General features: G+C 40.8%; 2 protein-coding genes across 2 annotated transcripts in view; one reads left to right on the forward strand and one right to left on the reverse strand.

Annotated features, from left to right (window-relative positions):
- LOC108154983 (IDLSRF-like peptide) overlaps positions 1-25,308 on the forward strand; it is a 50,856-nt gene that overhangs the window by 8,693 nt on the left and 16,855 nt on the right. The window contains exon 3 of the mRNA XM_017285522.2: positions 23,929-24,057. Within this exon, the coding sequence (XP_017141011.1) occupies positions 23,929-24,057 (129 nt within the window). The remainder of the gene's footprint in view (positions 1-23,928; positions 24,058-25,308) is intronic.
- Positions 5,469-6,935, reverse strand: LOC108154981. Its single transcript, XM_017285520.2, has one exon. It carries the CDS (start codon positions 6,771-6,773, stop codon positions 5,619-5,621), a length of 1,155 nt encoding a protein of 384 aa, XP_017141009.1. The 5' UTR covers positions 6,774-6,935; the 3' UTR covers positions 5,469-5,618.

A 25,308-nucleotide genomic window follows, 5' to 3' on the forward strand; every position in this document is an offset into this window, starting at 1 on the left:
TTCTCCTCTTGATGTTGAACGGTTTTCCATCTTCATTCATCAACATTTCCCTATTATTTGGCCTACTTCCGCCTATCATTCGGCCTTAAATATTCATTAACTGGCATCGCCTTGGGCATCATAAATATTAACCGAATAATTCAATTAGTTTTAGTACTCGAACGTATACTCGTGGACAGTCCTCCAGTCCCTATATGGTAAATTATGCAATATTTGATTTGGACTTTGGCTAATGCACGACATACGAGTGTTGGTTTTGTGGCGGCACAGGGTAAAGGGAAGGGGGCAAACCGCAAACAAAAACCAAAAATTGTGGCAGGCGGCTGGGGAGTTGCCACAGCAGCGGCAGCAGCTGCCGCTGTTTCTGCTGTTTTTGCGATGCGAAGTGGGGATGTGGCTTAAGTGGCAACAAATGGCAAACAAAACGTAGCATACAATCCGGCATTCGGTGGAGCGTGCTCCACATGCAAATGGCCAACCGAAAACCAAAGCCCTGGAACTGCATTTTAGAGAACTGCATGTCTGGTGGTGGTGCAACCAGTGAGCCACTGAGCCACTGCTGAGGGACATATTGGCTTACAAGCATTTCGTGGACTTTGCCGCACTTACGTGATCATTTCCACTGCAGCTGAAGCCGTGGCAGGCATCAAATGAAATTTCCATAAAAAGGGCAAGAGAGATGGACCCATGAGAAGAGAAATGGCAAACAGCCAAAAGCTGAAACACGTGATTACATCCAGCATTATGGCCAGAAAATATTTGGCATTCAAAGCTGCCTTGAACTAACCGCCAGTTAGAATTCACAGCTGCTCAGATCTGACCACCAGTTTAGCATTCAACAAACCTCCAGTTAGCATTAACTTCCGCTCGGGCAGCATTTAGTTGCAGGAACCTCTTGCCTGTGAATAATTTTATTAGCTGAAAGTTTCGCCCCCCCACCCCTCTGGATGTTTCTTAATTAATTTTCTTGGTTGAGCATTTTGTTTGGTGTTCCGTTGAGAAACGAGAGACTCGTGCCAAGGGAAACTTTTAATGGAATTTTCTTCGGAAAACTGGTGCCCAGTAATTACAGAAAATAAACACATTTTTTATGCTGATTAATTTAAAAATAACCGAAAAAGTAAGGGTGTTTATTGAGTTAAAAAACGTCATATTTTGTTCATATCATATAATTATATTTATAATTAATCAGTAACAAAATTGGATGCAATTTTAGTAATTTCCCAAACATTATTTAAGATCTTGTGCATACAATTTCTGCCAATAATCGATTTAGAACCCCCAGGCAATTAATTGCTTAAAAAACCAACAAATGTACTAAATTGGTGGCACAAGTTTTTCCCATTTTCCGGCAGCATTAAATTATGGCCATATAAATTCCGCAAGAATTTGGAACAAAATATGTTTTAGATTATTGGCCGTGCCAGGGTAATTTGCTGCCATAAAAATATGGGTGTGTGTGTTACCGAAAAAGGTGTCGAACATAAATTTAATTATGCTGACAGTTTAATTATGCCTCATGCCCCAAGATTTATATCGTTTGGCCAACTGTGGGACATGGGTGGAAAGTCTATGAATATTTATAAGATGTGTGCGTATGCAAAGCGAGGGATAGGCATCTACCGATCAATCCCAGGCCCCCTTTTGTAACCATTAAACCATGTAAACTGTAAACTGGTTTACCAGATCTGTCATCAGATTTTCGGGGCGGAAATTGGTTTGCCCCCGGGCCCCCCGGTGCAAGTATAACTCATTATGGACGCTTGTGTGGCAGATTGCGTTTCATTTTGGGAAAATGCAAATGGAAATTGTGTGCGGTGTGGTGCAGCCGCAAAACTGTAATGAAAACTCTGTCTGCCTGTCTCCCTGTCTCCCTTCTCTTTAATCTGCTTGCAATTGATTTCCAATCTATAACATTTTTGGATTATCCTTTGGGCCATAAACATTTTGTGGCCTTGAAGTCTTACTTTCAATATACACGTTATTTTTACGCCGCTCTGCCATCATCATATTTTTACGAGGCTGTAAGTTTTTTGTATCGAAATATTTGTGTTTTATATCTTGTCAATTTTTACGGGCTGGCCCCCCCCGTCTGGGCCACTGTGAAAGTGCTTTGCCATGGTCTCCCTTCTCCTCCTTTGTGGCATTCATTGTTGCCTCATTTATTATTTATTTGCTGCGCACTAAAACTTTTGCCACGCCAAAACCCAAGAAAAAAACCACTCGTTAAATATGCAAAAAAAGAGAGAAGGAAAAGGAAAAACGTCTAAGGACCCAGGGCCAAAGAGTGCGTCAGTGTGGCTGGTCAGAGAATGTAAGGGTCTTACTCATACGCCATGTTGGTCCTTATATAAATAGAACCATTGAACGCGGTTACGGAGCCAGAAACAACAGAGTTTCATTAACAAAAGTGACGGTGCAAAGACGGAAAAGGGTGGGTTTAAAGGTGGGTTCGAAGGTGGAACAACAGTTGATTTATTGATTTGCCAATGACTTTAATCCGAAGCTAACAAACTTTCGAAGTTACCCAAATCTATTGTGGGTAATACTTGGAGCTCTAGAGCTCTCATCTGGCTTGGCTAAAGAATAGCTGTATTTATTGGCCAAAAATGAGAAGAAGTGAAGAGTGCTTTGCATACTTACACATTTATGATGGCCAAGATTCGAATCTTATTCCACAAATGCACAATACATAAAATCCAATTTCCAAACCAAATGGAAATTCCAAGAAGGAGAAAGGGGGCAGTAATGGGCTTCGATAAGGCGAACATAAAGATACTCTATCCTGAAAAGCCAGCCTAGAAATTCATGTTTTTGGAATAGATATTATAAAACTATATTTTTTCTCAACAAAAAATGGAACAATCAGCCTTCGACAGTGACAGTGCCATGCTCAAAGAGCTGGACAACGAATTAATTCGCTTGGATCAAAAAATAATGGCTGTAAAAGCGAAAGAGCGGTATCTACATTTAATAAAGATGGCTTTATTGCAGAATGCCGCACAGAAATACCAATGCCATCGTGCTCAACTGATCCAGGAAGCATTAGAGGTAATAAGGAAAATCAAGGAGAGCTTAAATAAATTTCTAGAAGATATACAATAATTGAGACATGAAAGACTGACGGCCCAAACCTTACAAGAAACCATATATAATACGACGAATAAAACGACGAATAATGTAATAACAAATAAGGGTATTTTATTGTTAGAGAATATTCTTTGTTTGGGCTTTAAATTGCAATCAAATGGAGTTCTTTCACTGGAAGACTTTTCAGAGAAAGTGCAGAATTGATAGCTTTATTTATACAAATATTGACTTAATATTAATATTAATTTCAAATAGCTGTTCTTGATCACTTTGTACCTTCACACCTCCAACCTTTTCCTTTAATTCAAATATCTTTAAGTAACCAAAATACCCTCTGTTCAAGTGGTGTATAGCCCATAAAAAGCCAGCAAATATAATGTTAGGGTGGGGGCAGAGGCTGGCCATAACCTAACCACAACTGAAGAGCTTTTCCTGCTTTTCTAGTGGAAATCCACTTGTGACTTGCGCATTTCCACGGGGAGGGGACGAAGCCAAGAAGCCCTCTCTCCTGCATCTTTGAATATCCAATTTAAAGGGTATCTTGGGGGCATGCTATGGGTGTGGATGTGTGCATTAAATGGAATTCAATATATGCATTTGTAGCCGCTGTGGCATGCTGCATGTGATCGGGAAATGCCATCATCAGCACGTGCTGGAGTTGGTCACAGGTGAGCCTTAGATTTCAATATTTCGTGCCGCAGCCCTTTGAATTTGGACTGCCACAAATTGATTTTCTTGCACAAGGCATTTTCCAGGCATTTTCACAATTTCCCCTCTGCAGAGTATGCCAGAGACAATGATGGGAAAAGTAAATGGAAATTTATTTCTATGTGCATAAAACTTTGAAAGTTTTGTGCTGTCAGGAGCATCCGCTAATTAAAGGAAACTTTTGTGGCACATTTGAAAGGCAGCCTGCAATTAGTTAGAAGGCAAATTTCTACTTACATTTCATTGCCTTTCCTTAGACAAATAATCATGAAATGTGTTGGAAATTTGTTTAAGGAAAGGACCATGAAAATGAATTGATATTTTATCTATCCGGGCCACTGCATAATTTAGCAATAAAATTACATTTTCGTTCGAGTTCTGTGGGTTTGCTGCTTAAATGCGGAAAATATAATTACTCGGCCATCAATTATTTATGGCCTATTCCTGAGGTCCAGGCTATACCGACGACCACAAAGCATATTTAAATTTGTTTGCGGTCGACAGGTGTAAATTTTCATTGGCTTTGTTCGCCTGCGGTCGTCGATGTCGATACGTGCAGGAAATTCCGCATTTTCCCAAATCAAGAGGGAAAACTGGGCATCAAAAGAGGCAAGGCTGGGCATCAAAATAGGGAAAACTGTGCATCGAAATGGAGAAAACTGAGCAACAATGTTGTTGTTGGCTTTCAGTTTTCGGTTGGAGAGCGAAAAACAAAGGAAACAACTTTGCAGTGCATAAAGTTTCCCCCCCTGCCATCATCATCATCATCCTCATGGGTTGGTCAACATTTTAGCATTTCTGCAGCATTTGCTCCTTGAGGTGAGAGGCTGCTGGCCCGAACCAGCCCCGGTGCTCTGGGTGTGGGTTACCTTGAGTTCCTCCGTTCCTGTTGCCTGTCAGGTGCCTGTTGTTCGGCGTCGTCGAAGGAGGAGAAGGATGTGAGTGCTGTGATAAAGTGCCCTCTGAGCTATCCAGTAACGTAGCTCTTCGCATAAGCCAGATTAAATGTAGTTTCCACTACTGTTGTATGCCACCACTTTCGCTAGAAGTAGACACGAGACACCAGTTGTTGCAAGGTTATTTTCGGTGGGTTGAAGGATTCAACTCTTGTGGCATGTGTCTGCTTGCGGCCAAGATGCATGCGGAATGGTAGCTTTTTATCAAAGATTTAGCTGTGTGCATCCCCTAAAAAAGGTCGATTTGGTCAAGAAGAGAAAGAGAGCGGCCCTGTGGTTGTAGATGTGGGTGTCTAACAGAAAATTGAAACTGTTGAGAGAGAGTGAGACATGGTGAAAGAGAGAGAGATAGAAAAGAGTTATTAAAGAACTGCAAAACTGCTAAAAAATTACAAAAAACACAGCCGCCTGAGTGCAACGTATGAGAAGCGCATAGAAAGGCGCTGTTAAAGTAGTTCAAACATGTGAAATTTTATGTCAATGTTACACAAAATGTAAATCAAATGTTAGCCATGCAGCCAAGCTTCCACGTAGCTGCTACGTAACAGAAGTGCAGAGAAGGGCGCTGTTAAAGTGCTGTTAATTATGGAATAACATTGAATATACGCTCCACCTTCGCTTAGAGTGACAGTACAGCCATGAAGCCTTCGTAACTTGACCAAAGGAGAGAGCAAGATGGAGAGGATCAAGCCAGCCCAACAACCTTTCACTTAGTTGTAGTTTTCGTGCAGTTCTATTGTATTAACATTGCAATTATACCATAAAGTCCGTTGAATTTTGAACTAAAAATTTGTTTCAGACAGAACATTTGAGTGTAATTTAGGATGCGGTTAGCAGAGGTTTCATTGGGAGAGCTGAGAGAAGCTACTCCTCTGCCGCATTGGCGGATGTTACAGAGCCCTTTTCAGACACCTTTTCGGCAGCTTCCTCCGCAGCAGGGGCCTCTATAGTGGCAGCGGTCTTGCCGGCCAGGGCCAGCAGAGTATCGGGTGGCATCTCATGGCCGTCATCCTCCTCTTCCTCGCCCTCCTCGTCCCCGAGTAGCTCGCCCAGGGGCTCTGGCGGCAGCCAGCAAGAGCCCTTGATGAGGCGATCCTCGATCTCAGCAATCTCGTTCTTGTAGTACTGATTGAAGTCCGGTCGCTCCCAGATGCTACGCACCCACTGGAGGTTGAAGTCGAGCTTCGTGCAGCAGCAGAACTTGCGCGATTTGTGGCACTTGGGGCACTTGGCTGGCTGTCGTGCCGGATGGACATACGTCTTCTTTTGCTTCTTCTTGCAGCAGTAGGGGCACACGTGCTTGGGCTTCTTCTTGGTGCTGCACGGCACCGGCTCCTTGGCATAGACCAGGTGTCCCCGCTTCTTGGCACAGAAGCAACAGTTGCAGTCGTCGCCTTCTGGCTGCCGCTTGCGGGTCTGCATCCGGTCGTAGAACTTCTTGTAGGCGATCTTGATCTTGGCCTCGTAGGCCAGTTGGTCGCTGCAGGAGAGCCCATCGAAACGGGCATAGCTCTCGGCAGTCTTCCTGGCGGCATGCACCCACACGCACTCGTCGTTGTACGAGGGTCTGCCCTGCTCGTCGTAGGTCAACTCCGCCTTCGGTTCGTAGTAGAAGGCCTTGAAGCCCCGCTTGATGATGTTGTACGCCAGATGGGCCTCCACTTTGTTCATCAGCGACTTCTTGCCCAACTCGTGGAACAGATCCTCCTTCCGCAGGCGCTTCTTTGGCGTGGTATCGATGCAGTAGCACACCTGATCGTAGTGCAGAAATGCATACGTGATGATGTCCACCGTCGACTTGGCCTTGCACTCGTGCAGCCCGCACGTGATCATGATCTGGGCCAGCGTATTGGCCAGATCCAGGACATTCTCCAGGAAGATCGACGAAGCATTCACTTCGCCCAGGCACTTGCACTGCGTGTGCTGATCGATGATCCCCAAGGGGGCATGCCGCTGGCACTCCTTGTGCTGGCAATTGTTGCGGCACCGAAAGTCCGGCATGGCATGGTGGGCCTGCATGTCTCTCAGGACTCTACTGCCTTACAGAAAATTTTGTGTACAAGTTATGGGAAAATTTCACGAAATTTTTCGTACAGAAGTTTTTTTTTGTTTATTTTTTGAGAAATCGAGACAAGCCAAATAATGAATGTGGAACAAAGGAAAGATTAAAATGTACTAAATAAGTGTAGGGAAAATGCTTCTATGTTGAGATTTTAAAAGTGAAAAGAGTTGTCTGGGCTACTGGTATGACATTTTTGTGGTAGGAGGTGGTTTTAAGGGTATTTTATGAACCAAAAGACAACCAAAAAGCACTCGAAAAGCAATTCCCACCCAAAAATACAAACATAAAGCCACCCAAAGGCCAATCCAGGGCTGCCAATCCAATTGTTCTTACAATCCAAATTGCTGCCAAATTTAAAAAACAATCCATTCTTCTATATTCCACAACTTTTCTTCCTTGCTTTTTCTAGATTTTATTCAAAATTTGGATACTATATTTCCGTTGGTTTTTCCCAAAAAAGTTCCCTGTTGTCCTAGGCCAAACAACGTTTGATACGGAATAGATTGTTTGTCCTGGCCTGCTTGTGCTTTTCCTTGTAGACATGGATAAATTTCAATAAGGCAAATATTTGCCAGCAGCCAGCAGCTAACGGGCCAACAGACCAGGCCAGGCCAAGCCAGGGGGAAATGGTGGAAACAGACAGTGGAAAATTACTGCTGCGCCCACAAGCAGTATTTGTCATTTTTCTTGAAATATTTGTCCCTTTTTTGTGATAGTCTTTTTTTGCTGCTGCCACAAAAATGCTTGCCCTTTTCTCTACGAAAATAGCTTATCCTCTTCTTTTTTTCTGTGTGTTCTATTGGTGTTGGTGGAAGGACATTCGTAATTGCTGATGACGGCATTGAGTCAAGTTTATGATTGGAAGGAAAATGCGTCTGTCTGGCAGATACGACAAGGAGCTCTTGGGTGGAGCTCTTGAACGTAATCCTCGGGGGAGTTGTCAGTGCAAATACATCAAAGTGGAATTTATTAGAGCAGCTTTTGCCCATATCATATCCGTTTCCTGTCGACAAGTGCCACAGCAGCAGCAGCGGCAGAGAAAACTCATCTAAAAGCATTTTCTGCTGACAAATGTAAATCCCCATTCGGGTTGGAGCAACATTCTCCCTCTTTTCGGACAGCACGGCCAGCAAATTGTTGCACTTTAACCTCGGGACACATGAGTGTAAGTACCAGGCCAATCCCTGGCCCTCTCAAAAGTCGCTTAATCTGTCTCTGTCTCAGGCAGAGCCATAAAAAGTTTGCCTTAAACCATAATGAAAATAGCGGCGGGGTGCGATGTGTCGTTGCCTTCTTCTCTTTTGTTGGCATAAAACTTGAGCAATCGTGCATAAATCTTGGCCCAGACAAAATGGCCAACTGTTGGCCATGTTTTCGCAAAGTAGACATATTGGTTTTGCTCTAACAATAAAAGTTGATGGTCTGGCACGGACACAGGTAGGAAGTTCCGTTCCACCATTTTCTTGGCCATTAAAATGTTTTTCTAAAGGGAAAACTTATGCCATTCCAACTTTTTGCAGCTGACTGTTTATCCGCTTTAATAATCCCTTTAGAATATATCAATCAACAGATATTTTGTATGTCTATCCAACAGAAAGTCCTTAAACCCCACGCGCACTGTCCACGTCATTCGCATAAAACCCTTTAATGATTATGCAGGCACAAATTACCATTAAAAATGGCCAACCAACAGATACTATATAGGATATGTGTGGCATATATAGGGGCAAAGGAAAAGCACTGAAAAAACAAGGAAAATCAATATTAGAGCCAACCGAAAACGCAGCCGAGATTGAAAAATCCTCGACACGGTGAGCGACTGGCTATGATTTCGCTCTCCCCTTCCTTTGAGTCCTTTCCGGTTTTTTTTTTTTTTTCGGTGTGTGTCGGTCGTTAGACGTGCCATGATTTATAATACTCTGCGATGGAGAGCCACTGAAAATGGATGGGTTTACGTATACCGAAACCTTTAACCAGATGCCAGATAAAATGTTGTGTAGTGAAAGCTGTTGCTTTGCGGTAAAGTTCGGGTTGATATTGTATGGCCATCAACCTAATGGAATTACCCAAATACTAATCAATTATGAAACTAAGCTATTTGGGGCGGTCTATTTTTGTGGTCTTCAGGCATGAGAATAGCTTAACCTTTAATAAAGAAATATAGTTTGCTGCTATGATTTCCCCTTTTTTCACAGTGTATTCCCTGGTCGTTTTCTGCCAGCTAATTTCGCTTTTTGAATCCTTGTGATTTTCCGTGTGAGTGTCTGGTTTTTGCGAGTGGCCAAATGGCAGGACATAAATCTGCAAATGTGATAAATGGTTATAAAGCCAACGCGTAATGTTTATTTAAAATAATGATGATGATGAGCAGCTTCTGCATCCACACGCCCTACATCCTCTCCCTTTTATGTATATTCCTTTCATGTAAATGGCATTTCAGACCTCGGACGAATGCCCCAAAGAATCCAAGCGAATGGCTTGTATGACAGGAGGAGAGTGCCTCAGCGACAGACAGACAGCTGTTAAAGTTCCCCTGTCAATTATTCATAAAATTGCGCATACGTCTGCACTCATTACGCATACGCCACGTGTGTGTGTGTCATACGATCTCCTTTCAAATTGCTTTCCATTTCCATGGCTCATACTAATTTGATTTATACTCAAATGCGACATTTCTGTTGTTTATTCTTTATTTTTTTCGCATTTTATTTATTGTGGTAGGTATTATAATTCTTGTAGCTTGTTTTTTGTTTGTTTTTTTGGCATACAATTTGCATAATTGAGCTGCAGGGACTTTGCCAAGGAAATCCCTGATTTATGTGCCACCAAACTTTATGGCTAACTTCTTATAATTTCTGTCAAATGCTTTCGCACGATATTGTGTATACAATTTACGCAGAAAATCGAAAAAGTTTCTGTCTGCTTTGCATACAATTTTGACTGGAGAAAATAATGGAAATAAATGAACAGCAGGCTGGCCTACTTGTTGTTTAAAAATTACATTTGCATAGTCTGGCAAATGATAAAAGATGCCCAAGAAAGGCAGAGATAAGTGAGGGAGATGCTCGAGAAAAAGGCAGAGATATACCAGAAAAAGGGCAGCAGAAAGGAGGAAAAAGGGCAGCAGAAAGGAGTATATACCCAGAAAAAGGGCAGCAGAAAGGGGCATATCTCTACCCAGAAAACGAGCAGTCATAAGTCAGAGATATCCGCAGAAAAAGAGCAGTCATAAGTCAGAAAAAGAACACATAAATCGCCATGATTAATGTTACTTTAAGTTCCAACATTTTCTGTTAATTTGTGACACGTTTCCCCTATTGATTTCCCATCGATAAGCCCACGTATTAACCCAAATCAATATCTATAGGAGTGGATCTGTGAGACAAATGGCGGAAAGTGGTGCCAACCTTTGACCTAACCGCTGTCCTTAGTCCCTTCCCCCAGGGCCCTATAATTGGGCTAGGTATCATTACAAAACCATTAAGTTGGCCAATCAAAAGCCATGCAAAAAGTATACTATCACAAAAAACAGTAACAAAACTCAATGTAATTCAATCAAAATGCCAGAGTCAAATGACTCATTAGGGAGGAATATACGGTATATATGCTGATATAAAACGTTGACACAATCTGTCAGCATTGGATAATTGCCTGATAAATGGTCCTGGCGCTTAAATACCCAGCCATAAGACAAATGAAAGCCTGTGATGTCTGATTGATACGATAAATATACAGAAAAAATTAGCGAGCAAGCCGTCACATTCCTCGTGCCAGTCTGTGGACTTTTGGGCCCATGATTGATTGATGGATGGCCCATCAGGCCCCAAAATGAATTCATCATTCATATTTGAGTGTATCCTTGGGAGCCAGCGAGTGTACATGAATCATGCGAAACAATTGTTCAAGCTGAGAGAGAGTAAAGGCCTGAAACTTGACCAATTTCGTTGGGGGGAAACTACTCTTTTTAGGAGCTTAAAAGAAAGCCCATAACCCTTAAATTCACTTTCATTTGGTTAAATTTCCCTCACATTTTACTCTGCTTTTCTAGGAGTCTCGTCACAGCTGCAGCTGTGCTTTAATCAATTTATTTTTATACATTATGGCACGAGCTTGTTTTCATATGAATATTTAAAACAGCCATTACAAAATTTCGTGGGGTGTTTGCTAATGTGGAAACTCCTCTAAAAGGGAATTTTGTGGCAGGGAATTCTGGGAAAACAGGACCGGAGTTTCCAAGAATTTTGGTAAAGCACATCTGCCTTGAAGAAAATGGGACTTTTCTACCTGTTTCCGGCTATCATTTTTAGCCTCCCTTCAAGCCTTAAGTAACCCTCGAACAAAATCTACTCCTACATGTCGTTTTTTTTCCCAAGAATTGGCTGTTGCTGCTGCTTGTTTTAACCATGTTGCTAGTCGATTACATGGATTGCACAGCTGGATATCCTGGTTCTGCTTCCTACTTCTGTGGGCGTGTAGGATGTAGACCCCTAATTCGAACACGAGTTCCGTTGCCAGTTCCATCTGCTCCCAGCCCCCGCTGGTTCAACATCAAAGTCCCTTTGTCAACATGTGCGTGGGTGTGAGAGTGGGAGTGGCTGAAAACATGGCTACGAATGCGTTTTAATCTAAATAATTTATAGACCGTTTTTTCGCAACGTTTTCCTTGTCTCTGTGTATTCGATTTGTGGTGGAAGTGGATCCCATATAGCCATAAAGACTGTTACAAGTGGCATTTCAAGTGCATCGGTAGAGCTGCGGCCCTTGCCACGGCTCTCATCGTTTCCCGCACGTTTATCTCTTTCGTTTTTCTATTGTTCTGGAAGCCACCTGTACGCTTCTCTCTGACTCTCTCGTATCTGCATTGCATTTACATATTTACTCGTTGTGCTCCTGCCAAATGTGTGCTGTGGCCCCCCCACGATTCTGGTTGGGATTAGAGCTGTCGCCGCAGCGAAGCGTTAAGCTGCTGGAAAGGGAGATGGGGTCTTGAAAGCTGTTGGGGATTTTGTATAGTCTTATCATGGGTATACGTTCGTTAGGTGTGGGCTTACAGGTGGCTGCTTGTTTGCTGGTTTTATCGATTAAATTTATATAAAATTACGGCTTACAGGGAGATTGATGGTTACACACAGACACAGAGAGTGAGAGAGAGAGATCGATTTCCAATTGCACAGGAGGAATGGATGGATGGGAAATAAATTGGTAACCCAATAACCATTCAACCATATCATCGTCCTCATCAGCAGCGACTGTCATAAAGCCTCTCCATGTCCTCGACCGCAAAACCCTTCCACCGGTCGCGTTGGCTGGCATTAAATGTCAAAGAGTCAAGCAACATTTTCATTATTGTTAAAAATGCAGAACGAAACGAGATAAGTGTAGAGTATTCTCCTCGACCTTGCCCTATGCCCCTGAACAATTTGTTAAATTGCCGCCTATTGAGGCGTGTGATTTCCAGCAGGTGACAGCAGGCGGTAGACCACCCCCAGAAAAGTTGGCAACAAACAAAAAAGACCAAGTAAAAATAGCCCCAAAAAGACAGAGAGAAAACAATTTATTGTTTGCTACCTTTCGGCGTTTTTCTCTCTTTAAAAAGTCGGAAAAAGTTGTAGTAGACTTCCTGGCCAGCCCCCAATAGAATGCTAATCAAAACGAATGCCAGGACCATCTGTCAATTAGAGGATGAAGGTCGGTTCCGTAACGTGCCTTCTATTACCACTAATTTGAAAGAATTGTGGAGTAAACTCCGTGGAGAAGGCAAACACTGGAGCAGCTCTTGTTTGCGCCCTGATTAGTGGCCATTAATTTTGTGGCCTGTACGCTAATGTCCCGTCATTTCGATACGAATGCGATATTGAGTGGAGCAGAGGGGTTTTCCGTTGTGTAAGGTAATCTGTTATATTTGATTGGCAGGGGTATACAGGAAATGAGGGATAGCTTTCCTCAAGGGCAGTGTGTTCTTAGTGTCACTTTGGTCACTTTGGGTGTTTAGAGAACAAAAATAAATGAATGCTGGAGAAGAGGATTGAATACGGAATTGAAGAAAGTATCATCAGCAAAAAGCTGATGGGAAAAACTAGCAAGGAAAAGTTTTGGCAGGTAAAAATACAACGAACTTTGGCTTGAAGATTACTTTAAAAACTGAAAGGTAAAAACCGATAAGATATGGCGATGAAACCTTAAACTAAAGTCCCTAAAGAAGTTGCTCTCAAGCCGTCTGTGACCTTGACTTTGGTAAGATATCATGCCACAAGGGATTGTAGAGGAAAATTAACTTAAAATAACCACAAAAAGGGAAGAACATTTGATGAGGGTACAGCTTTCATTTACCTCAGGATAGGGCAATAGACTATTCTCAGCTAAGGATTCAGCCAGAAAGGTGATGTATTAAGACAAGTTAAAGAAGAATCAAGGGGTTCTCTAAGGACACGGCAAGATGAACTTTAAAATTAAGACAGAAGTTGTCTTTAAAGTCCTCTAAGAGGAAACTTCTGTGAGTTTTTTGTTTTCAAAAGTTTGTTCAACTTTTTTCCACCTTGAATTTGAAAAACTATCAAAGTCAAACAGTGCGCTGTCAAAAAAGGTGATGAGAAGGCAAAACTTCTTGAGAAAAGGAAACCAAATGAGGGTACATCTTCTCTTAGCTTGGCTCAAACTTTAAGGCCCCAATAAATTTACCTTTACTCTGAAAATTATACTTTAATCGTAAGTTTTCCCCGGCAAAACTTATCTTAACCTATGGCTTTTCCTTTAGCTATTTTACTGCTACTTTATTGTTGCAGTAGCCAGCTTAATTACCGCAACTTAGAGAGTTAATCTTTGTATTAAAAATTGCACTGAGAGAAAAAAATTCAGCTGCTTTTGTGGGCATACAGAAGCACAAAGCTTAGCCCTGGCTTAAATTCCATAGAAGAATTTAATTGCAGGCGAATAATGCTGTTAAAAAGGGGCAAGAAAAAGAGGGGGCAGGAGCAACCGCCTGCTGATAGGGAGCTCCATGCCCATGTCCTGGTCCTGGTGCTGCGTTAATTGTCATATTTCTTGGGCGAAAGCAACAGCTCGAGTGGTAATTATTTTAGCATTTTCTTTCAGCAGCATTTTTCTGTGTCCTCTGTAAAAAGCTTGCAACATTGCAGCAGCTGCAGCCGCTGAGGCAGAGGCAGCATCAAGTGCAAGGTTCTGGCAATTAACAAGAGCCGCCGCTGCCTGCCCGCCAAGACAGGGTCCTTTCCACTATCAAGGACCTTGGGACCTATTTGGGGGCCTGACATTTGCATACGTAAGAAAGAATTCGCTCGCTACTGGGCTTTTTAAAATTCGCCATTCAACATTTTGTGTGGCCTGAAAGGTTCTCTGGTTCTTGATGAAGAATGTTTATTCATGAGATGTCAAGTGGGTCAAGGTGTCCCCTTCCTCCATTAAGCGGAAATTGTTTTCCTAAGGATGGTTGCAATGTCGCAAAGAAAAGTAGGACATTAAGAGGTTAAAACTATTATCAGTCAAAAGAGAGGCTTTTCCATTGGTAATCCATTCCATTTCGTGTACAAAAAAATCCTGTATGGCTGGAGAACATCGTCAAATGATGGCTAATTCCTGGCATTAATCGATGTTTCCATCATAAATCCTCTTAAATCTTCCATTTATCGATCGTTCATTAAATCCTCTTAAATGTCGATATTTATGGCCTTGGCCAAATGCTTTACACCGCATTTGACACCAGTTGTGGCTTTCCGTCACCCTTGAGCCATCGCAAATCCTTGTGCTGTCTCTCCAAAGCCATAAAATCAAATGACAATTAAGTGGGCGATCAATTTTAACAACTCTGACACGGAAATCTCATCTTTTATGGCTAAAGTGCAAGAGACTCGACTCAAGGATTCAATTATCGTTTAAACACAAAAAGAAAACAGAACTCGTAGAACTCAGAGTGCCATTGTCAGTGTCATAATCATGTGAGTGCATAAACATAAATAATTCTCTCTCTTTTATTTCCCCAAGAGAAGACACAGCAAGAGAGAGAGAGAGAGAGAGAGAGACAGAGAGGAAACGGAAATTCCATCAATTTAATGGACTTCCTGTTGACGACTTCTCTCTCTCTCCTGGCAATGGAAAAGGCATTGGTAATGGCATTCGCTCGTTTTTTTGTGGGTCAAGGCTCTGGCAGAGATTAAGGCTAAAGTCACACTTCCTCGTCGCATATTTATGACTGCAGACTGCAGTTGACTTTTATGTCTCACTGTGCGGCATTTGATAATTGCCTGCGGCACGGACACTTCCATGTCACTGCAGGCCCCAGCCATTCCACTGGGTGTTAAATGATGTGGAAAGAAAGAAATGAAAAAACTGTTGCAGGTGCAGGACTTGCGTTTTTTATAGGGGTTATAGGTGGTTGTTTAAGGGTAGATTTTTAGCTTAGAGATAGAACAAATAGTCTCTTAGGGGGAAGGTTATTTGGGAGTTTTCATGGGAGTGTGCACTTTTAAAGATTCTTTCTGTTAAAAACAACCTCTCCAATTCTCTTTCTCACTTTACCCGTCAAGTCGACATTCCCAACCAGTGTTGTGTAGCGCACAAGACATTTTTATAAGCATTTTGTTGGTTAAATCGATGAATGTAAGAAACCATTTGTATTGCATTTACTTTCACCTTTTTTCGGTCTTTCTTACTGATAACAGTAGCACGCTGATTCCATGGATGGACATGCCCAACCAGTGTTGTGTAGCGCACAGGCAAACAAACAAACAAATAGCAACAAAAATGCCGATTAGGATCATGTGAAATGTGTGTACGTGGGTGTGTGTGTTTTCGTTCTATTCTGGTAATAGTGTCACTGCCATTCACTGGCATTTTGTCCGTTTGCTCTGCGAAATTATTACCATGCTGCTGCCTCGTTTACTTTTCTAATGGGAACTTTGACTGTACTGCAATATACATATATCCACCAGATATATAGGTATGTGTACAGCGTTTAGTGTGTGTTTTTGCGGTGTGGGTAGGAGTGCCATTTGGTTGGCTGTGGCATTCAGTTTTGATTGCGTGAAATGCAGCCACAGACGGGACTTCCAACCATTTCGCTGAATATATATTTTTAGTTGAGTGGTGGAATCCATCTAAAGGATGGACAGACAGGGACAGGGACACCGACAGGGAGCTTCGTGTTCGCTTATTTTAGTTAAATGACATTGTCTTGTCTGTTTGCATGTGGCACAAAAAACAGTACACAAATTTCCATAAAATTCCTCTAGAGTTTGTTGAGTTTTCCTTTTAGTTACTGTCACAGTCCAATGTCAGGGGTATTTCAATTTGGACAGAAAGTAGTATTAAAGTTTAAAATGTTTTTCTGGCTTATGGTACTCCGTTTTATGGAAAAGTTTAGACAAATTATGAGATAATCTAAATGAATGGTAATATTTCTAGCTACCAATTTAAGGTATTACCTCCTTTTCGTATCCCACTTAATCAAACGCCCTGAAGGTAAATCAAAACTTTCTTCCAGGTCCTTCGTTTACCTTCGTTTTTCATGCCAAGAAAATTGCCTTTTCTGCACCTTAACGATGTGCTCTCATTTCCGCTTCATTTCCCGTCAACAAATTTGCGTATAAAAATCTAATCCCCATCCGCCCCAACCACCTGGGTCCTGGGCCCTTTAAGCGGAACAAATTGCATTAGTTTTTCCTTGAACACAAACACACACACATGCATCCGCTGCCATTAGGAATTGTAAAAAATTGTATTTTACGATTGCTGGAATTTTTTGTTGCTTGCGCTTTTCGACCACTATTCAGCGCCAAATGGCCTTTTTACCCCCCCCACACTCTAACAAAGGCGTTTCCTTTATGGAAAATGCATTCTCTTTTCATTTTTTGGTTCTTTTTGTTGCTTTCATTGGGTAAAGTTTATGACGGGCTTTAGCTTTTCTTTTTTTGTTGTATTAACAGTGTTTTTCAAGTTTTTCTGTGATTTTTGTCTGTGCGAGCTACAGATGGGATGAGGCTAAATGGATTAGACAGAACAGAGTTTTGGTTTTGTTTTTTTTTTTTTTTTCTGGGGTAAAATATAGATACAATAATGGAATATAATGGCGGAGCAAATGAATGGTAAGAGCCACGTGTTTCATTTAAAATTTATCGATTTTTCAGCTTAACATTTGCCTTTGTTCCATATTTTGTTATATAAATCCTTGAACATCAAGAAACAGTCTTATTGTCTGTGACAATTCCTCATTTGAAATTTAAATGACCGAATGACAGTCCACAACAACAAAACAAATCAAATGAATATTTAATAATGTGTGATTATGATTATGAATATAATTTGAAAGTGTCTGTGCGTGTGATTCGAGTGTGTGCTCAGATGCATTTCCAAATTAATGGGATTTCCAATTGTGTCTGTTCATGGGATATGAAATTAATTACTTAAGCCCTTCCTTCCTTCATCGGGTTTCCAATCAAAGTCTCTTTGCTTTCCTCTGCAGAAGCCTCTTGGTTTTCCCTACGCCTGCAGATGATTTTAATTGCATATTTATCTCTACGCAATCCCCCAAAGGCATTTCCTTTTGCTTCTTAATGGATGATATGGCTAATCAGTCGGAGCAGAATAGCTTCCTGCATATTTAAGCTACTTAAAAAATTATTTGTAATGGATATTGGCATATTTTAGCAATTAAAAGATTTAATTTCGAGGCTAACCATTTGAATAAATAAATTGTTGAACATGTTCAATCAATATTTATTCTGATATCCGATTACAGTGAGTGCTTTTTCCAGGATTGGAGCATTCAGTCTATATTCAACTATTGATCGCATTTATAAGAATATATTTTTGATGGATAGCTAAGGAATATAGCAATCAAATAGATTAAAATTAATTTAATTTATTGCAAAAATGTTTGCGTAATGATTGTAGAATTAATCGACCAACAATTATTCACATCTTTTTGCATCAAAGACTTTCGAAAGACACTTTCCTAGAGCAGATTTCCATAAAGATCGTTTAAGCTTTTTTGGGTATAGTTTTCCCCTCATCAAACATTGACACTGTTCTATGTTTCTGCTTGCCAATGGAACCAACTATTTGTCATAGACCTCTCACACCTAGCCACCCCTCTGTTCGTGCCATTCACACACAATAATTTCCTTCTCCTCTTCCAGCCCAACCACGCAATATCTCACACTCTGTTGCCCAGAGAGAGCCGTAAACGTGGTCTGTAAACCGTAACCACAACCATAACCGAGGCAAAAGACAATCGACGCAGCAATAGAAAGATGCATGTCCTTCGAGGTGGGGTTGCATAGAAACAGGACCTGGCCGTGGTCCAATAAATTACGTCAGCATTCTGTTTCTGTTTTGTTCGGAGTGCGTGTTCGGGCACTGCATACAAATGTGCTAATTTCTATGGAAAACAATTAGTTCTTGCTGCTGTTGTTCATCTGTGGAAGTGGCAGTGCCGCACCAGTGCTACTGCTCCTGTTGCTGCCACACATTGCAAGCAAACACACACACATAGAACCCACACAGGACTGAGTGACAGCCAAGGAAAGTAATTTTCATTAGCCGACTGTACTGTGTACTGTTCTGTGTATTCTGCTAGTCGAAGGGTGAGGGTGTGTGCAATTATTTAGTTGATATTGCGTATACGTCATGTGTGCATGGCCATTCCTTTTGTACACCTTTTACCATATTGTTTGCTGTTTCTTCAAATGAGTTTTGGCTTTATGCAGGGTTCAATTAGTGCACTTGGCTGTCTACATGTCTCCGCTGATTGTTTGGGGAGTTTGTGGTCGATATATGGAAATTGTTGGCTTAACTATGGCCAAAGGCAACAGTAGTATAGGCAGAGCATGCCAAGGAAGTTGTGTGTCTTGAGAATAATAGAGGAAAGTTGCAATAAATCATGTTTTGTGGAGCGAAAGCCAGATCGCGCTTTCGGGCATAGTTTGCTATTAAAACGGAAGTCAAAAGGGGTTCAAAATTATCACAGAAAAGAGTAAAGAAAACTATCCCTTAAACCATCTGTGGTAACTCAAAGAAAAGTCTAACCATTGACTAAAACTCTACAAAATAGCTCCAAAGTTAAAAAAGCTCTCATAATATGAGAAATTACTTTGAAATGGCTTTTAAGATCTTCAAAGTTAAACTTCTGATCGAAAATGTTGTATTACAGGCTTTAACTCCACCCGTAAATCTCTCTTAACGTTTAAACAGGATGTCATCTTTTTTGAGGTCCTATTTCCCAAAAAAAAAATCTTTTCCAACGATATTCTATCAAGTTAGGTGCTGAAACCTCTCACAGAAGACTCCCTCCCAATTATTAAATCCCTAAATATCCTAAGCAAGCTCTTAACTATGTCTTGCAGACTACTACTTGTAAGATTCTATCTAAAACTTAGTCTAAGCAATCCAAAATGTTGTCAGATAATAGAAGAAATAGTTATGTCTTTTGTGGCCGAACAAAACTCCACCTAAATGCTCCAGAAACAGTCCCAAAATAATCTCGAAAGCACATATCCATTATCACCCTTTATTCCAATTGCAATTTCCGTAAAATATCCCCCCAAAACTACACACAAACCAAACCCAACCAAACACTCCTTCTATGGACTACTCTTCCAATTAAAGTCCCAGGCACAAAGTCAAGCCAACCCAACCCCTTAGAGGCAGCTTTTGGCCATTACTGTACCAAAAATCTCCCTTCTTGCTTATAAATCGAACTAGCAGGGGCACTCCACCACCCACATCTTCGTCTGTTTGGACAGATATTGGCCTAAGGGCCATAACCACGAAAGCCAGAAGTAGAAGCCACCCTGCCCTTCCCCGCCCACCGCCAGTTGGGGCCACGCCCAGGCAATTGCGTAGGTCAGGTAGACTGCAATTGGCAGATAGACAGACACACATGGGGCAACACGCACTATCTAGGGGGGTGGTACGGCACGGCAGCGAACAGCAGCTGACACAATAATCAGAGCCCCCCGAAAGCACATACGTTGCGCATACGACATGTGTGACAACACATTCTGCCGCTTCTAGATTCGACTTCTACTTTGCAAATTGACACATGAAAACTAAAATTCTGCTGGAAAGCAGGCGACCACTGCATGTTGTGCGAAATTATGGACAAGGTGTCCTGGCCGGTTCACCTCAAGGGGTGTTCCGGGAATCACTAACAAGCCAAAATCTGTTCGAAATTATATTCAAAAATATCTAGAGGGAAGACGAAAATTGTTTCTGGGAGTTATAGCAAAAAGAAAATAACGAAATTTAATTGTAGCCCAAAGTTGTTATTGAAACCTTTAAAAACGTTTGCAGAAACGAAAGTATATCGAAAACTGGCTCTAAAACGGCTCACAGCCAGAAAGCCTCTAGAAATATGCTCCTGAAAACTGTAGAACAGGCTGAAAAAGCCAGCCAAATGGATTTAATGAATTCTCTTTAAGCCCAAGAGCTATGCTAAATATTATACTAAAATCTTTATCACACCTAAAATTATAAAATCGGAAAATGGTCTTAAAATCTCCAATCTTTCACCAATTTCCCAGAACACATCGGACGAATACGATACCCTTTTTTTGGGGGGAATTATCTCCCCTGGCCTTCTCCTGACCAGAGTCTATTCCACAGGGGGAGCGAGGGGTCTCCTCTCTCTACAAACAACAACAACCAGCTTTTAGTAGAAATATCCTCGTATATATATTGTATATTGTACATTTCCTGGTGTCACGTGCAGAGCGCTTAGCAAAAGTGTTTCTTGGACATTGGACATTGTATGTGTGTGTGTGTGGCTAACAAGATTGTGTGTGTGTGTGTTGGCCAGAAGCTTTACGCTTCATTTAACAGCTCTTGTTGTTGTATATGCTTATTATTTTTTGTGCCAACAGCCAGCAGGAACAGCCACAGAGGAGAAAAGTCTCCTTAGTTGACAGCACCCCAGAGAGGAGTCAGAGAGAAAGGACTGCGTGCTGACTTCATATTTATGACATTTATGCAACATTCATTATGTGTGCAGCACACGACACGACGACACTCTGCCTCTGTTGCCTCAACCTCTACATTTTTGCCACACAAAAATTAATATCTGGGCAACCGGCAAGCCGCAGTCAATTTTGTGGTTCCTCTGGTCAGAGTTTTTAGTATGTGAAAACTGTGTGTTCACTTTTGCTCTCCAAACGAAACCTCGGGGCAAACGTTGAACAAGGCCAAACAGTTTTGTGCCACTTTTTGGGGCACAAACATGTTGTTAAATGTTGTTTTAGATTTTTATAGATTGCTGACAGGACAGGAAAAGGCTTTAAAATAGAGTGGAAAAGTGTTCAAGGCGGGAAGAGTTTAATGAAAAGTTTTCAATGATTTTTCTACTATATATTTCCCTAGATATCGATGGGAAATTGGCTTTATATTTTCCCTCAATTCAATCACAAAACACTGGTACATTTTTGGGAATTTTCGTTAGCTTATTTCCATAGCAAAATACTCCTCAATCCTACCTAAATTTATTGAAGCTTCTATTGAAATTTAAACCAAAATCAATACCTCAACGTGTCTGCCCCTATTTTACCTTTTTACAGAGCCATTTCTCTTGCAATGCCATTTTCAAATTACGTACAGAACAATCACGTAGTATCGTAAACCGCAGGCAGGCATTAAAAATAATAAAGAAATCAAATGGTAATCAATTGCCATATAAAACGTGTAGAAAACTGGGCTAAAACTGCTACGGAAACCAACAAAAAGAAAAGAAAAATAAACGCGGATGGAAAAACAAACGCTTGCCAGCCATCAACAAAGTAGTACAAAAGTTGTCCCCTTTTATGCCACATAAAAGAAAAACTTTAAGTGCAACCATAAAAGGCATCTGGCTCGGTCATCTGCACAGGGGATTGGACATCTCCCCAGCAGAGGGAAACACTCAACACTTCAGAGGGTTGAGGGGGAAAACTGGTTGAAAATGAAGCGGTTTCGCCCAACCCTTTGCCCCATTTGACCTTTTCAATCCGCAGCCATTGTACGCACCATTAACCCGAAGCACCGGGCACCGCTTTTCTCGGGCTTTTCCCATTGAATTATATGCTGCGAACTGATTTTCCAAACGTCGTAGAGGGGGGAGAGAGCTTATTGGGTTTTTCCCTGGCTTCGCTGTCAATTAGTGTGACCGACGACACATAAATTCCAATTGTTTTGACACCAAACGAGCGAAAAAATAATGAATGGCATGAAATTAAGTTGTCTGGCGCGTGCCCCCCTACATATGTGTATTCCTTAAGTTCATTTACCTTTTATTTTTCGGGAATAGGATACAAGCTGATGGGATTTAGGTGACAGACTGCTTATACAAGAGGAGCTTTCCACCAATGGAATTTTGATGCAGGAAAGTGTTTGTCATTCAATTCGAGTCACAGAATGCGATCCCAGTTTCCTTTGAGGATGGCCTTTGTTCCGCGAGGCAGCCGTCGGTCCCAGAGAAGCAGAAACAAAACATGTTTTTTTATTTAAAGTCTTTGGTATTCTTTGGTGGATTTTCCACTAAAATAAGAAATTCCTGCCTCAGTTTAGGCCACAACAAATATTCCACCCGTACCAAAAAATGTTTGCACTTGGAAAAAATTTGACTTGCAAAAGCAATTTCCGCAAATTTCACTTTCTTCTTTCTTTTGACACGAGAAAAAAAACTAGAGACCGTAAGGAGGAAAGAAAAACTTTAATAGAAAAAATATGTCAAGTGTCGGGCGCTAACTCAAGAGACAGAAGTCGGTCAAAGAATTTTTCATATTTTGAAGAAAATTAAATAAAACTTTTCCACCGAGATTTTTGGGTATGCTTTTACTTAACTTATTTTCGTCATAAAACAAAAGCTGAAAAGTCAAGGATTGTGTTTTTGTTTGCGGCTGAAATTGGGATTTTTCCCAGCAAAAATGCTGAAAAATGAAAATTGTTTTCCGCGACGACGGCCCACGTGGCACGAGCGAGCCTAATAAAACCAATTTGCGTCTGCCAACATGAGAGCTGAAAAGCCTGGAAAAACAGGAGGAAAAACAATGCCAAGCAGACAGAAGGCAGGGCCTGAAAAATCCGCATAAAAAAAGAACAAAAACAATTAATTCAATTAACTTTCTCCGCTTCTTGTTCTCTTTTTTTTTTTGGTTGGCGGCTTTGGATGTTCCACTCTGCTGGCAAAACATCATCATCCATTTTCCTCCCGAGGGGAAAGCTTACTTAACGCCATTTTATGAGCTGGCAAAATTCTCTCTGACAGTGAAAGTGAGAAATATGTGTACAATAAGCAACATGAAAGCAAATTAGTTTGCTTAATTCGCAGATACGATTTTTTGTGTTATCTTTTTTAGGATTTTATGCCTTTTGTTGATTTATTAAAAGTAATTTTGCAAAACATATATATATTTTTTTTCTGGAGCTTAGTTGGAAGATAGTCCCTTTTTTTAAGGGATTTTACACTAATTAAATGATATTTGGTTTATGGCTATTTAATTAGACCTGCCAACGAGTTGAGTTTTAAATGTGGAAATATGTTTTATTTATGTGACAGATAATTTGATTTTCAAAAGGGATAATTTAATTAATAATGGAAAAAAATGGAAAAGCGAAAGTCAAGTGTCAAAAACATAGAAAATATGTATAGAAAGTGACATGAAAATATGTGAAAATTTTCCTACATTTTCAAGCATCCTTTTTTAGTGGCATAAACAAAAAACTCTTTAAATCGTAGGTATTTTCAATCAATCGATTTATGGACTGAATTTTATTCGAAATATAAGAAATTGTATACTATTTTTCTGCTGAAAAGTTCCTGTAAAACATGGATTATATTTCCATATTTCCTGCTTCACTGAAAAAAATTAATGAATAATTTACAAAATCATGCTCGGATAACTAAATAAAAAGAGAAAGTACCATTAAATAAATTCCATATAAAATCGTATAATTTAAAAGCAAACAAAATGGATACAAAATAAATAAATAAATCAAAATAATGTCAGACAAATCCGCTTAGGAAAATGCCAAACACAAATATTTTCCCTTTGTTCGATGGGGGGATTTTCTGTGTACCAAATTGTAAAACCAATTGTAATTTTTGCGACTTTTCTCTGGATATATTTGCAGATCCCTGTCATCCATACGAACCATTCAAGTGCCCCGGCGATGGTAATTGCATTTCCATTCAATATTTATGCGATGGTGCACCCGATTGCTCTGACGGATACGACGAGGATATGCGTCTTTGTACGGCGGGTAAGTCATCCTTCCAAAATCTCCTCCCGAAATATTTTTGGGTTTTCGCTGCTTAGAGCTATCAGTGATTGGCATTTCTTTTTCGGAGAAATTCGAAACATATTTCCCTGCAAATGAATTATGTAGCCCGGGGCTGCCACATCAAAGTTTTGGCTACTCTGCCGTGCTGCACTTTTTGTGGCAGCTGCTCATCTAATCAAATTATAACAAGTTGCAGCCAAGTTTTTGGGCAAAAAGTTTCACTTGTTTCTGGATTTCAGGGTCAGGGGAAATGAGTTCTATGTCAAGCGTGGCAAGACTCTGGAAAGTTCTATACATTTTGCTGGAGGAATTTGTTTAAGAATTAGCGATGTTTGGGGAGAGGAATGAGAGGAAAGAATGCTTAAAAGGAGGTACATTTTAGAGCTCTTTCAGGACTCTGCTATGCCGAAGAATGTGCTCTTAAATCGCCTCTTCTGGCGCTCTACAATTCATAGATTCTAAGGAGAGGAATAAAAGGAAAGAATGCTTTAAAGGAGGTACATTTTAGAGCTCTTTCAGAACTCTGCTATGCTGAAGAATGTGCTCTTAAATCGCCTCCTCTGACCCTCCAAAATTCATAGATTTCAAGGAGTTCTCTTCTTTCTTCGTTAAAGTCTTTCCCATTAAAATTTTCCCATATTAAGTCTCAGTTTTCATTGAATGAAAAAAACTTCTTTAAAGACTGCATCACACCCACAAGCCACAAAAACCTTTCCACACCAGTAGCCCCCCACAGACTGAATTGATTTACAATCGACTCAATAATGAAATCAAATTGAAAGCCAATTAAAGGAAAAGCCATTATTGATTCGGGGAGTCCGTAAATGCAATTAAAATATAAGTGAAACGATTCACAGATAGGTGGAAAATATAATACCATGGAAGAGTAATGGCTACGGCAATTGCTAATTTTTATATATATAGTTTTCAATAATTATGTCATTCTTTTCTTTGATAAATTGCCAAAAATTGTACACCCATCCCTGAGCAAACAAAAGACCCACAAATTGGACTGGAAACTTGAGGCTAAAACAGCAAATTGTTGCTGCTAATTGCCGGCCATTCAGTTTTTTGGCCTAAAAGTGGAGACTACACTACACTTTTCCCCAAACTCTGTTTCCCATTTTCCTGCCCACCCACTTTCCCAGCTTTCTCTCTTTCTATTCTTTCATTTTCCTGCTCCCTTAGTTCCCGTTCCGCTTTGGTCTGAACAATGGCATAAATTTTCCC

This window comes from Drosophila miranda, chromosome 2, assembly GCF_003369915.1.
Source record: "Drosophila miranda strain MSH22 chromosome 2, D.miranda_PacBio2.1, whole genome shotgun sequence".
Lineage (NCBI taxonomy): Eukaryota > Metazoa > Arthropoda > Insecta > Diptera > Drosophilidae > Drosophila > Drosophila miranda.